The sequence below is a fragment of the Oncorhynchus kisutch genome, linkage group LG1, assembly GCF_002021735.2.
Source record: "Oncorhynchus kisutch isolate 150728-3 linkage group LG1, Okis_V2, whole genome shotgun sequence".
Classification (NCBI taxonomy): Eukaryota; Metazoa; Chordata; class Actinopteri; order Salmoniformes; family Salmonidae; genus Oncorhynchus; species Oncorhynchus kisutch.
The window spans coordinates 21182282-21193226 of record NC_034174.2 but is presented as its reverse complement, the minus strand read 5'-3'; the positions used below and the strand labels follow the sequence as shown (position 1 = coordinate 21193226).

General features: G+C 42.8%; 1 protein-coding gene across 1 annotated transcript; it reads left to right on the top strand.

Moving 5' to 3' along the window:
• The first annotated feature begins 383 nt into the window (after positions 1-383).
• cyld2 (cylindromatosis (turban tumor syndrome) 2) lies at positions 384-9478 on the top strand. Its single transcript, XM_020507624.2, has 14 exons — positions 384-793; positions 1158-1659; positions 2420-2552; positions 3160-3404; positions 3519-3687; positions 5994-6126; positions 6288-6395; positions 6673-6752; positions 6902-6968; positions 7182-7314; positions 7438-7546; positions 7730-7848; positions 7993-8197; positions 8576-9478. Exons 2-14 carry the CDS (start codon positions 1225-1227, stop codon positions 8761-8763), a joined length of 2124 nt encoding a protein of 707 aa, XP_020363213.1. The 5' UTR covers positions 384-793; positions 1158-1224; the 3' UTR covers positions 8764-9478.
• Positions 9479-10945: the final 1467 nt, after the last annotated feature.

Genomic DNA, 10945 nt, shown 5'->3' with positions numbered 1-10945 from the left:
TTTGATTATATAATCCGAACAATTATTTAAAATATGTTTTCACCTGGTGGGTGACAGAGGAAGACGATATTTTCTTCAACTGTCTGCAAGCAAGAGTTTTCAATGAGCTAGCTAACACAGCTAGCTAATGAACGTTAGTTAGCTAACAGCTAGCTAGCTCCTTTTAGTTTGCTGCACCACCACAACACGCAGTGTGACCGACCAAGGTTATAACCAGATGGTGTTTTTGTTTCTAACAATAGGCCTAGGGCATACATGTTTAAAAATAAATATATATATATGCATAGCTGATATTCCCTCTGTCACTCATGGGGAGGGGGATATTATATTGTAGATAATAAGAGTGATAAGGTTAACATTACCTACCCCACATTGAAGTTTAAATACCCGAGTAGGCTACTCTGTCTTGATACTGTTCAATTATTTGCGACACTGTGATTGACAACCTGCAATTTTCTGTGACTGATACAATAAGCAACAGTTACTTGCTTAGTAAATTACCACTATCATGTAGCTAACGTTAGATATAACGTTACCCAAATCCTATTGATAATTTGTGAATTCTCTGACGCAATATTATCTTGAAGAAAAATCACGATTTTCATGCTGAATTGTCTCTGTCAGATAGAGAACCGTATAAAACGGGCGTGTTCGGTCACAGAGCTACAGTATCAGTTAACTGGGCTGAATGACTTCCTTATTCCCGAGCTACGGTAGCGAGGATTTAGTTTACCTTGCAATCGAATGTGTGTAGAACTTCGGAGTAACTGCTCTTCAAATACTTGGAAAAACGGTCAGTAAGATTGACTCAATTACATTCTAGTAATAAAAGGTCATTACTAGAGATACATTGTTGCCATGTATCTTATTTTGTTGAAACAATGTGTTAAAACCCTTATAGTGTTACCACTGAGATTGATGTTAAATTATCTTTAAAAACTGCCAAAAGTCAGACAATTGATTTCAAAAACTATATACCCAAATAATGTATAAAGGAAGTCCTTTTGCATTCCTTGATTCTACCTATCTGTCACTTCTTTGTAAATTAGAGTCTTTAAAGCCGTGCTTTGAGTGTGACAGCACAATGGAATGGCTGTGAATTCACATTCACTATCAGAAGGATACAATAATACTTTCTTTACTTCTTTCCCTGACAGGGTGGCTTCTAGTCACACAACGTCTGCATTGCTTGTCAGCAGGAATTTTGTGCACTTTAGAAGTGGGATGGAATCAAAAAGAGAAGGGAAGGACAAGTTCTTTATAGTGACACGGGGGAAGGCGAGAAAAGGGTTCGCAAGAGGATGCATCGGCCGTGTGGAGGCAGAGATGCAGAAGGGAGAGCTGATGGGACTGTTGTACGGAGGTGGCAGCAGTGGGGGTAACCCTAAGAGTGGGGGCATGGTGAAGATGGAGGACACATACCCCCTCACCTGCCACCAGGCCCAGCTGCTGCTCTTCGTGTCCCCCTCCAGCAAACGCCTGGAGCTCCTGTGTAATCCCCAGCTTTTTTTGGCTATCTGTGTGCTGTCTCAGGATGATCTGGTGGTAGTTAAGCACAAGAAGGGTCACCAACCAGGGCTGGTTAGAAACCTAATGCTGATCGGTAAGAAGGAGAACCAAGGAGACCTGCTGATGCTGGGCTTTGAGGTTGAGTTTGTGGTGAGTATGCAACTTATATAAATCTGGTATCTGGTATGTCCATATCAGCATAGACACTGCCATAGAGAAAGTTGAATAACTTTGAGCATTTTGCCCAATGTATAAGCAAATAATCAGGAATTTCTACTGTCTTTGATCCTCTCATCGATAATTGAAAAATGTAGCCTAATGATTACACAGTATGACAGACACTGTAAACTGTACATGTCAAGTACACCTGAACCTCTCATTGATTTACATGAGTTTCAGGAAGTGACAGCAAGAGACAAGAATGTCTCTCACGCTGCGATCACACCGACAGCGTCATTGCATTTTGGTACACCAGAAGTACATTAATTTCCAATGGAACACTGCATTTGCCTTGCAGCATTGCGTTGCAGAGGCAGTTGCAGTGCATTCTGTATGGTGCATATTTGAATTTATCAAACGTATGCGTCAAACTGTATGCATAGACAGCTTGACAGAAATGGTAGCAGAAGGTTATTTTACTTTTGTTGCACACATATCCAGATGACGCTGTGTACCATTTTGCATAATGACACTGTAGTTGTACACAAGGCATCAGGGGAAGATCCATAATGTTATCGGATTAGTTACAGTACATAACTTTTACGTAACATCTGAAACTTAATAACACTGAGGAATTTGCAGTTGTTCGAATGCATTTTGTTGTATTTCTGGCTTACCAGTAACAATTTTCAGCATTGCTACTGTATAGGGATTGTGTTTACTTGATCTATTTTTTTCCTTTCCATTTCAGCAAGACTCTAATCAAACAGTGTCATCTAAGAAGCCCGCCCCTCTTCCCCTGTTCAGTGCAGCAGACATTGTCCAGGTTGTCCCAGCGTACTCTGTAGGCCTTGGCCCTAGCTGGAAAGACAGTCATTCAGAGGGTCAGTAGTGCATGTTTACTTGCTGGTGTTCAATCCCCATGCATTGTCATTGATCAGTAAGCAAGCTCATAGGCCTACGTGCATTTATTTACAAAATATGACACATTTACCTGGATTTTCTAGTCTTTAAACCCATTACATACTTTACTAGTTTTCTTGTAAGGAAAGAATATCAGCTTTCAGAACCCAGTGGCTTTGGGCTCTCATTTCAAACGTGCTTTGCACAGACATAATTCTTTGAACGGTTATTATCATTTTAGGACTTGCTGCGCATTGGGGTACCTGCAAGCAAAATACCCCTCCACCCGCCTCCCCCTTATCAGAAAGAAATGCTAAAATATAAGTGCTACACGTTATTGGACGGCAATGAGCAGCACCTGTGGCTAGACAGTGGGCAAAGTGCGGTTCCTTGTACAGAACTGGTAAAACTGGCCCAGGTGCTCTGGAATGTAGCAGCAGAGATCATCACATGCTCTGAGCTCTCTACATACCTCTTATGGAGATAGACATGTTTACCACAGATCAGTCTCATGACATGGGTCTTGTGACAAGGACAGAAACCATGTGATCCGTCATTCTTACCCCTCTTCAAATTCTTCTCCCCCAGGTCTTAACAGAAAAGCGGGGTCACGTATCAACTCCATGCCTAATATGGGATCTTGTGGACGACAAGTGAGAGATATAAACCACGTAGACCAGAGTGTCACCCCACCCGAAAGCCTGTCACACCACACTTTTGATGTGGGATCTCTGGTGGAGGTAACGTCCAACACTGGGATCACTGTATATGGGGTAATCCAGTGGATGGGAGTCCTTTCAGAAAATAAAATTGACTGGGCAGGAATTGAGCTGGTGAGTGTAATGTGAACTGTTTAAGCAATGTTATTGAGCTTACCTATTATTCTCCTTTTTGAGATTTCAATATCTCAATCAGAATTGATTCCTCAGCAACTCTTTTGCCATCAGGATTATGAGGTGAATAATTGCTCAGATGGGACGTATGGAGGCCAGCGGTATTTCACTTGTAAAGGGGGCAGGGCCCTATTTTTGCCCCTAACAAAGTGCAGTCCAGATGGAAGGTTCCTATGTCTCCGCTCTGAAAAGGAGACCTTCAAAGCCACAAATATCCTCCCAGGTTAGACACTACTTGTATAGGTCCTTCCTAACACTAACACATGCAGAAACAGTGTCGATAATCTCAGGTTGTGCCATTGTAATAATAGCCTTATAAGCATTGGTTTGCAGCCCACACCTCAAATCAAAGTTTATTTGTCACGTGCGCTGAATACAACAGGTGTAGACCTTACAGTGAAATGCTTACTTACAGGCTCTAACCAATAGTGTAAAAAGGGTATTAGGTGAACAATAGGTAGGTAAAGGAATAAAACAACAGTAAAAAGACAGGCTATATACAGTAGCGAGGCTATAAAAGTAGCGAGGCTACATACAGACACCGGTTAGTCAGGCTGATTGAGGTAGTATGTACAGTGGGTCAAAAAAGTATTTAGTCAGCCACCAATTGTGCAAGTTCTCCCACTTAAAAAGATGAGAGAGGCCTGTAATTTTCATCATAGGTACACTTCAACTATGACAGACAAAATGAGGAAAAAGAATCCAGAAAATCACATTGTAGGATTTTTTATGAATTTATTTGCAAATTATGGTGGAAAATAAGTATTTGGTCACCTACAAACAAGCAAGATTTCTGGCTCTCACAGACTTATAACTTCTTCTTTAAGAGGCTCCTCTGTCCTCCACTCGTTACCTGTATTAATGGCACCTGTTTGAACTTGTTATCAGTATAAAAGACACCTGTCCACAACCTCAAACAGTCACACTCCAAACTCCACTATGGCCAAGACCAGGCTGGGAAGACTGAATATACAATAGGTAAGCAGCTTGGTTTGAAGAAATCAACTGTGGGAGCAATTATTAGGAAATGGAAGACATACAAGACCACTGATCATCTCCCTCGACCTGGGGCTCCACGCAAGACCTCACCCCGTGGGGTCAAAATGATCACAAGCAAAAATCCCAGAACCACACAGGGGGACCTAGTGAATGACTTGCAGAGAGCTGGAACGAAAGTAACAAAGCCTACCATCAGTAACATACTACGCCGCCAGGGACTCAAATCCTGCAGTGCCAGACGTGTCCCCCTGCTTAAGCCAGTACATGTCCAGGCCCGTCTGAAGTTTGCTAGAGAGCATTTGGATGATCCAGAAGAAGATTGGGAGAATGTCATATGGTCAGATGAAACCAAAATATAACTTTTTGGTAAAAACTCGTCGTGTTTGGAGGACAAAGAATGCTGAGTTGCATCCAAAGAACACCATACCTACTGTGAAGCATGGGGGTGGAAACATCATGCTTTGGGGCTGTTTTTCTGCAAAGGGACCAGGACGACTCATCCGTGTAAAGGAAAGAATGAATGTGGCCATGTATCCTGAGATTTTGAGTGAAAACCTCCTTCCATCAGCAAGGGCATTGAAGATGAAACGTGGCTGGGTCTTTCAGCATGACAATGATCCCAAACACACCGCCCGGGCAACGAAGGAGTGGCTTCGTAAGAAGCATTTCAAGGTCCTGTAGTGGCCTAGCCAGTCTCCAGATCTCAACCCCATAGAAAATCTTTGGAGGGAGTTGAAAGTCCGTGTTGCCCAGCAACAGACCCAAAACATCACTGCTCTAAAGGAGATCTGCATGGAGGAATGGGCCAAAATACCAGCAACAGTGTGTGAACCTTGTGAAGACTTACAGAAAACGTTTGACCTCTGTCATTGCCAACAAAGGGTATATAACCAAGGATTGAGAAACTTTTGTTATTCACCAAATACTTATTTTCCACCATTTGCAAATAAATTCATTAAAATCCTACAATTTTTTTTTCTCATTTTGTCTGTCATAGTTGAAGTGTACCTATGATGAAAATTACAGGCCTCATCTTTTTAAGTAGGAGAACTTGCACAATTGGTGGCTGACTAAATACTTTTTTGCCCCACTGTACATGTAGATATGGTTAAAGTGACTATGCATATATGATGAACAGAGAGTAGCAGTAGCGTAAAAGAGGGGGTGGTGGGTGGGACACAATGCAGACAGCCCGGTTAGCCACTGTATGGGAGCACTGGTTGGTCTGCCCAATTGCGGTAGTATGTACATGAATGTATAATTAAAGTGAATATGCATATATGATAAGCGGAGAGTAGCAGCAGTGTAAAAAGAGTGGTTGGAGGGGCCTCCCAGGTGGCGCAGTGGTCTAAGGCACTGCATTCGAGCCCTGTTGCAGCCGGCCGCGACCGGGAGACCCATGGGGCGGCACACAATTGGCCTAGCGTCGTCCGGGTTAGGGAGGGTTTGGCCGGTAGGGATAGCCTTGTCTCATCGCGCACTAGCGACTCCTCTAAGTGGTACTTCATGTTTTTGTTTGGTTTGCATCAGTTACTCCATTGGAGGAAATCGATGAGAATGTCCCTCCTATCCCTGAGTCGGAAGCCTTGTCTTTGCTCGTGGGCAAGATGAAGGGGATCCAGGGGCACTACAACTCCTGCTACCTCGATGCCACTCTCTTCAGGTAAACTTACTTCCTGTTGCTCATTGTTCCTAACTCATAGTTGTATGACAATTTTACACTGTTGGGCATAATTTTTTGTTCAGCCCAGTTTCTTGTAAGAATGACTTAATGCTGTGCCAGGACCACTGCCAAGCTAACAAAGGTAATACATCTTTCCACAGTCTGTTCAGCTCCTCCATGACCCTGGACAGTGTTTGCCACAAACCAGCTGACACAGAACAGAGCATATCTCGCTCTCTGAGGAGAGACATCGTTAACTGTTTGCGCCGGTATAAACATTCTGTACTTTTTTTCTAGATCCTCTTGACCCTCAGGCGTGCCTGTATTATCAACTGCTCTTCAAAATAAGGGCGTTATGACATTGTAATCTACCCAGACTGAGAAAGAAAACGCCTTCTTGAATCAATGCATGTCTGGTATTACTCTGGCACATTGGTAGTGTATGTTCAGGCCCAGTATATGCACTTTATATGAATGTGCATTTCCGTGTGTTGTGTGTATTTCTGTGTTGCCACTGAGAGTGACATTAGTGGGTGTAATCCACAGACAAGGTTTTGTGCCTGCTGAGAGCGTAATGAACTTCCGCAAGCAACTCGGCTGTGACACCTTTGTAACAGAAGAGAAAGGTACTCACACACTTCTCATAGTGTTGTTTCTATGGGTCTCTTAACATAAATGTGATACCAGCTAAGGGAAATTATGTCTAAATTATCTTTTTTGAGTGGCTGCAGTGTCTCTGATTTCTCTTAAATGGTGTTATCCTGCCTCCCTGCAGACCCTGAAGAGTTCATCACAATCCTTATACAGCGGGTGCTGTGCATGGAGCCATTGCTTAAACTCAGGTTTGAACCAGTCACCTTTCTCTGCTGCTTAATTTGACCTCCTGACCCATATCTTTCTCTTTCTTGCAGGTTATGCTGTAGGCTACTTATTGCTCCTTGCTTCCCCTCCTCACTCTGCTCATCTCCATTTTAATTGTCTGGACTTTTCTGAGTTTCTGTTTGGTCACTCTGCCATGATTGAGTAGCTTAGCTTGATTGTTCTCTGGGTCTCAGATCGAATAACAACACATCTCAGGATGCCTACACATTCCAGATTATTCTGGATAAGGAGCAGGTGACACAGACTCCCACGGTTCAGCAGCTGCTGGATACCTCCTTCCTGTCTTGTGGCCTCAAGTTTGAGGAGGTTGGTGATACTGTGCAAGGTTGTCTAAGGAGTTATGTTTATGAGGCCTTGTTAACCGCCCACGTTCTTTTTGGAAGGCAATCCCTTTGCTCTAATGTTTAATGTTTCTAATATATCCCTCAGATCCCATCCTGTCTCATGGTCCAGATGCCAAGGTTTGGGAAAAAGTACAAGATGTTCCCCCACATCATCCCTTCAACAGAGCTTGACATCACAGATCTTCTGTACAACTGTGAGTTACACCATCAGTCAATGTAATGAAGACTGACAGAGTGTTTTTGCAAAACGCTGGTCACACGTCTGCCACGCATGTAACTATGAATTAAAAGCCATATAGTAAATCCCTAAGCATAGCTTGCCATAGTAAACGGTCTTCAGGTTGAGTGACAGCTTCCCACCTTCTTTCTCCCATCAGCCCCCCGAGAGTGCTTCCTCTGTGGGCGTTTGGCAGAGTATGAGTGCCCGCAGTGCCTACAGGACCGCAAGCTCCAGCCAGGAAGAGTCAAACAGTACTGCACTACTTGCAAGACACAGGTAGACACCGTTAAGCAGCATTACTGTTTGATTTACATCTTTTCTACTTGCAAGTGTATTGATTTATTTTTCTTTATCTTGCTGAATCTCCCTCTCTACTTTCCCTCTTCCCCTCCTCCATCTCCACTTCTCCCTTTGTGACAGGTGCACACTCATCCGTCTCGGAAGGGCCACTGCCCTAGAGCCCTGGCAGTGCCAGCGGAGGTTCCGGCAGATGCCCCTTTACCCAGGCACATGATGCAGTTGTTCGCTGTGCTCTGCATCCACACCAGCCACTATGTGTCTTTTGTGAAGTATGGGCCTGGCCCTCGCTCCTGGCTCTTCTTCGACAGCATGGCGGACAGATGTGGTGAGATTGACCTCAAAGAACACAATTATTTTATAAATACGAATTTAGTCTATTACCATCACAAGTCTGTTGAAGCACTGTTTATTTTAAAATCTTTTCAGTGGCTGTGTGTTAATGGCATCGGGTTGGTAAAACTATCTAAAAGGAAGAACATACTACTATTTTCATTTCTCCCAAGGTGCTGAACAAATAATCACGAATGTACAATTGCAGACTGTTCCATGCTTTGTGATGTTATTTGTCTTTCCTGTTCACTAGATCTCCAATAACATGCGTTTGTCTCTGAACCTCCTGACTTGATGTTGAGATAACACTGCACCATGACATATGTCTTATCTATCTTCCACTCAGATAAATAATAATCTGCCCCCTCTACAGGTGATGACCACAGTGGCTACAACATTCCAGAGATCAGGGCTTGTCCCGAGGTGGGTGACTTCCTGTCTCAGTCAGAGGAGGAGCTAGTGTGGGCTGACCCCTCCCAGGCTGGAGAGCCTGTCCGCAGGCTGCTGTGTGACTCCTACATGTGTTTGTACCAGAGCGCACCCATGGCCCTCTACAGATAAAGCCAGCACAAGGCTGAAGTGTACTGAAGAGAACACAGTGTTCTCACAACAGTGCTAAAATAACCTTGGTTTCAGCATCGCCATGGCATCAGTTTGTTTTCACAAAAACAAAACACTGATGATTAGTTGAAGAACTTAAACTTTAAAAGGGATGCTTTTATGATAACTGAAATAATCACCAAGGTCTTCTCAAATGTGTTCCATTGTCAATGTAATTGACCTTGTTTCAATAAAGGTTGATTGATGAAGTTGGGGTTAGGAAGGGCAATTGAACTATTGGTAATGTTTTATTGTTGTACATTTCTATGTATACTGTAGATTTATGGAATTGAAGTGGATCTATGACTGCTTGTGGAATTCTGTTGAATTCCAGTGCTTCTGTTGAATGTCAGTGTTTTCCTGCTTTTTTTATGTTGAAGGAATGAAATAATATATTATATACTGTAGTATGTTTTATTGACTGAAAATGTTGTTGAATGAAAAGGGCTAAGTTATCCGTTCCCAGTTTAATTTGGTTGTAATAGTCTGCTTAAAATGATCAAAATGTGCATTTAAACTATTTCAATTGTGCTTCAGTTAAGATTGAATTATGCCCAGAAATCCCCCAGTTCTTAAAAAACATATTTTGGGTATGGAAGGGAGCTAGAAAGAGACATGCTGTAGATCAGGGGTCCCCAATTACATTATGCCACAGACTGATTTTTATTGAGTAGATGTTTGGGGGCTAAAACAATTATAAATAATTAGTAACCTGCAAATTGACTGAAGAAGCCCAAACAGATATAATATTTGACAAAAACATTGATTATATTGGGATACAATCACATTATTGCTCTATTTATGCGTGGGAATACTTGGGAACAGATTTCTTAACTTAAAATCACTTTGATCTGATTTCCTGGTAATTGTACAGTCTTATGTCCAACGAAAAACCTTTTTATGAAAATAAATTAAATCAGAACTTGGGGCCAAATAAAATCACTGGGACCGAGCTCCCTGCCATCCAGGACCTCTTTACCAGGCGGTGTCAAAGGAAGGCCTTAAAAACGGTCAAAGACTCCGAAGACAGAGACTATTGTCTCTGCTACTGCACAGCCAGCGGTACCAATGCACCAACAAGACCCTGAACAGCTTCTACCCCCAAGTCATAACACTACTAAATAGTTAATAACCAAATAGCTACCTGGACAATCTGCATTGACGACCCTCTTTGCACTAACTCTTTTGACTCGTCACATATGCTGCTGCTTATTATCTATGCTGTCGCCTAGTCAATTTACCCTGTAATTATCTACCTCAATTAGCTCGTAACCCTCACCATCGACTTGGTACTGGTACCCTGTGTATGTAGCCAGGTTATCGTTACTCATCGTGTATTTATTCCTTGTGCTATTATTCATTTGTTTTCCTTCATTGTTAGGAATGCCAGTTGTTTACAAACATGTGACAAATAACATTTGATTCTATGTCAAGGTTTACTCTATGCTGAATTGTTTAAAATAGACAGATTTTATTCTCAGGTCATATTTGAAAGAGCTTGGGTTTGCCAAGAGGTAGGGAGGGCTGTTGATAAAGATGCTGGGTAGCTGGTTATGCCTGAATTCTGGTCTGAGTACAACTGTTGATGAGGCCAGGGAAGTTAAAAGGGCCGAGAAGCCCTCTAGTGGATTTGGATTCAATGGCTCACACAGTGGAAAAAGTAGTTATGGTATGGGAAGTGATTGTCCTTTAAATAAAACCCCATCTCATTCCAAAATCATGGGCATTAATATGGAGTTGGTCTCTCCCTCTGCTGCTTTAACAGCCTCCACTCTTCTGGAAAGGCTTTCCACTAGACGTTGGAAAATTGCTGCGAGGACTTGCTTCCATTCAGCCACAAGAGCATTAGTGAGGCCGGGCACTGATGTTGGGCGATTAGGCCTGACTCATTCCAATTCATCCCAAAGGTGTTCGATGGGTTTGAGGTCAGGGCTCTGTGCAGGCCAGTCAAGTTCTTCCACACCGATCTCAACAAACCATTTCTGTATAGACCTCGCTTTGTGCACGGGGGCATTGTCATGCTGACACAGTAAAGGGCCTTCCCCAAATTGTTGCCGCAAAGTTGGAAGCACAGACTCATGAAAAACAGCCCCAGACTATTATTCCTCCTCCGCCAAACTTGACAGTTGGCACTATGCAATGG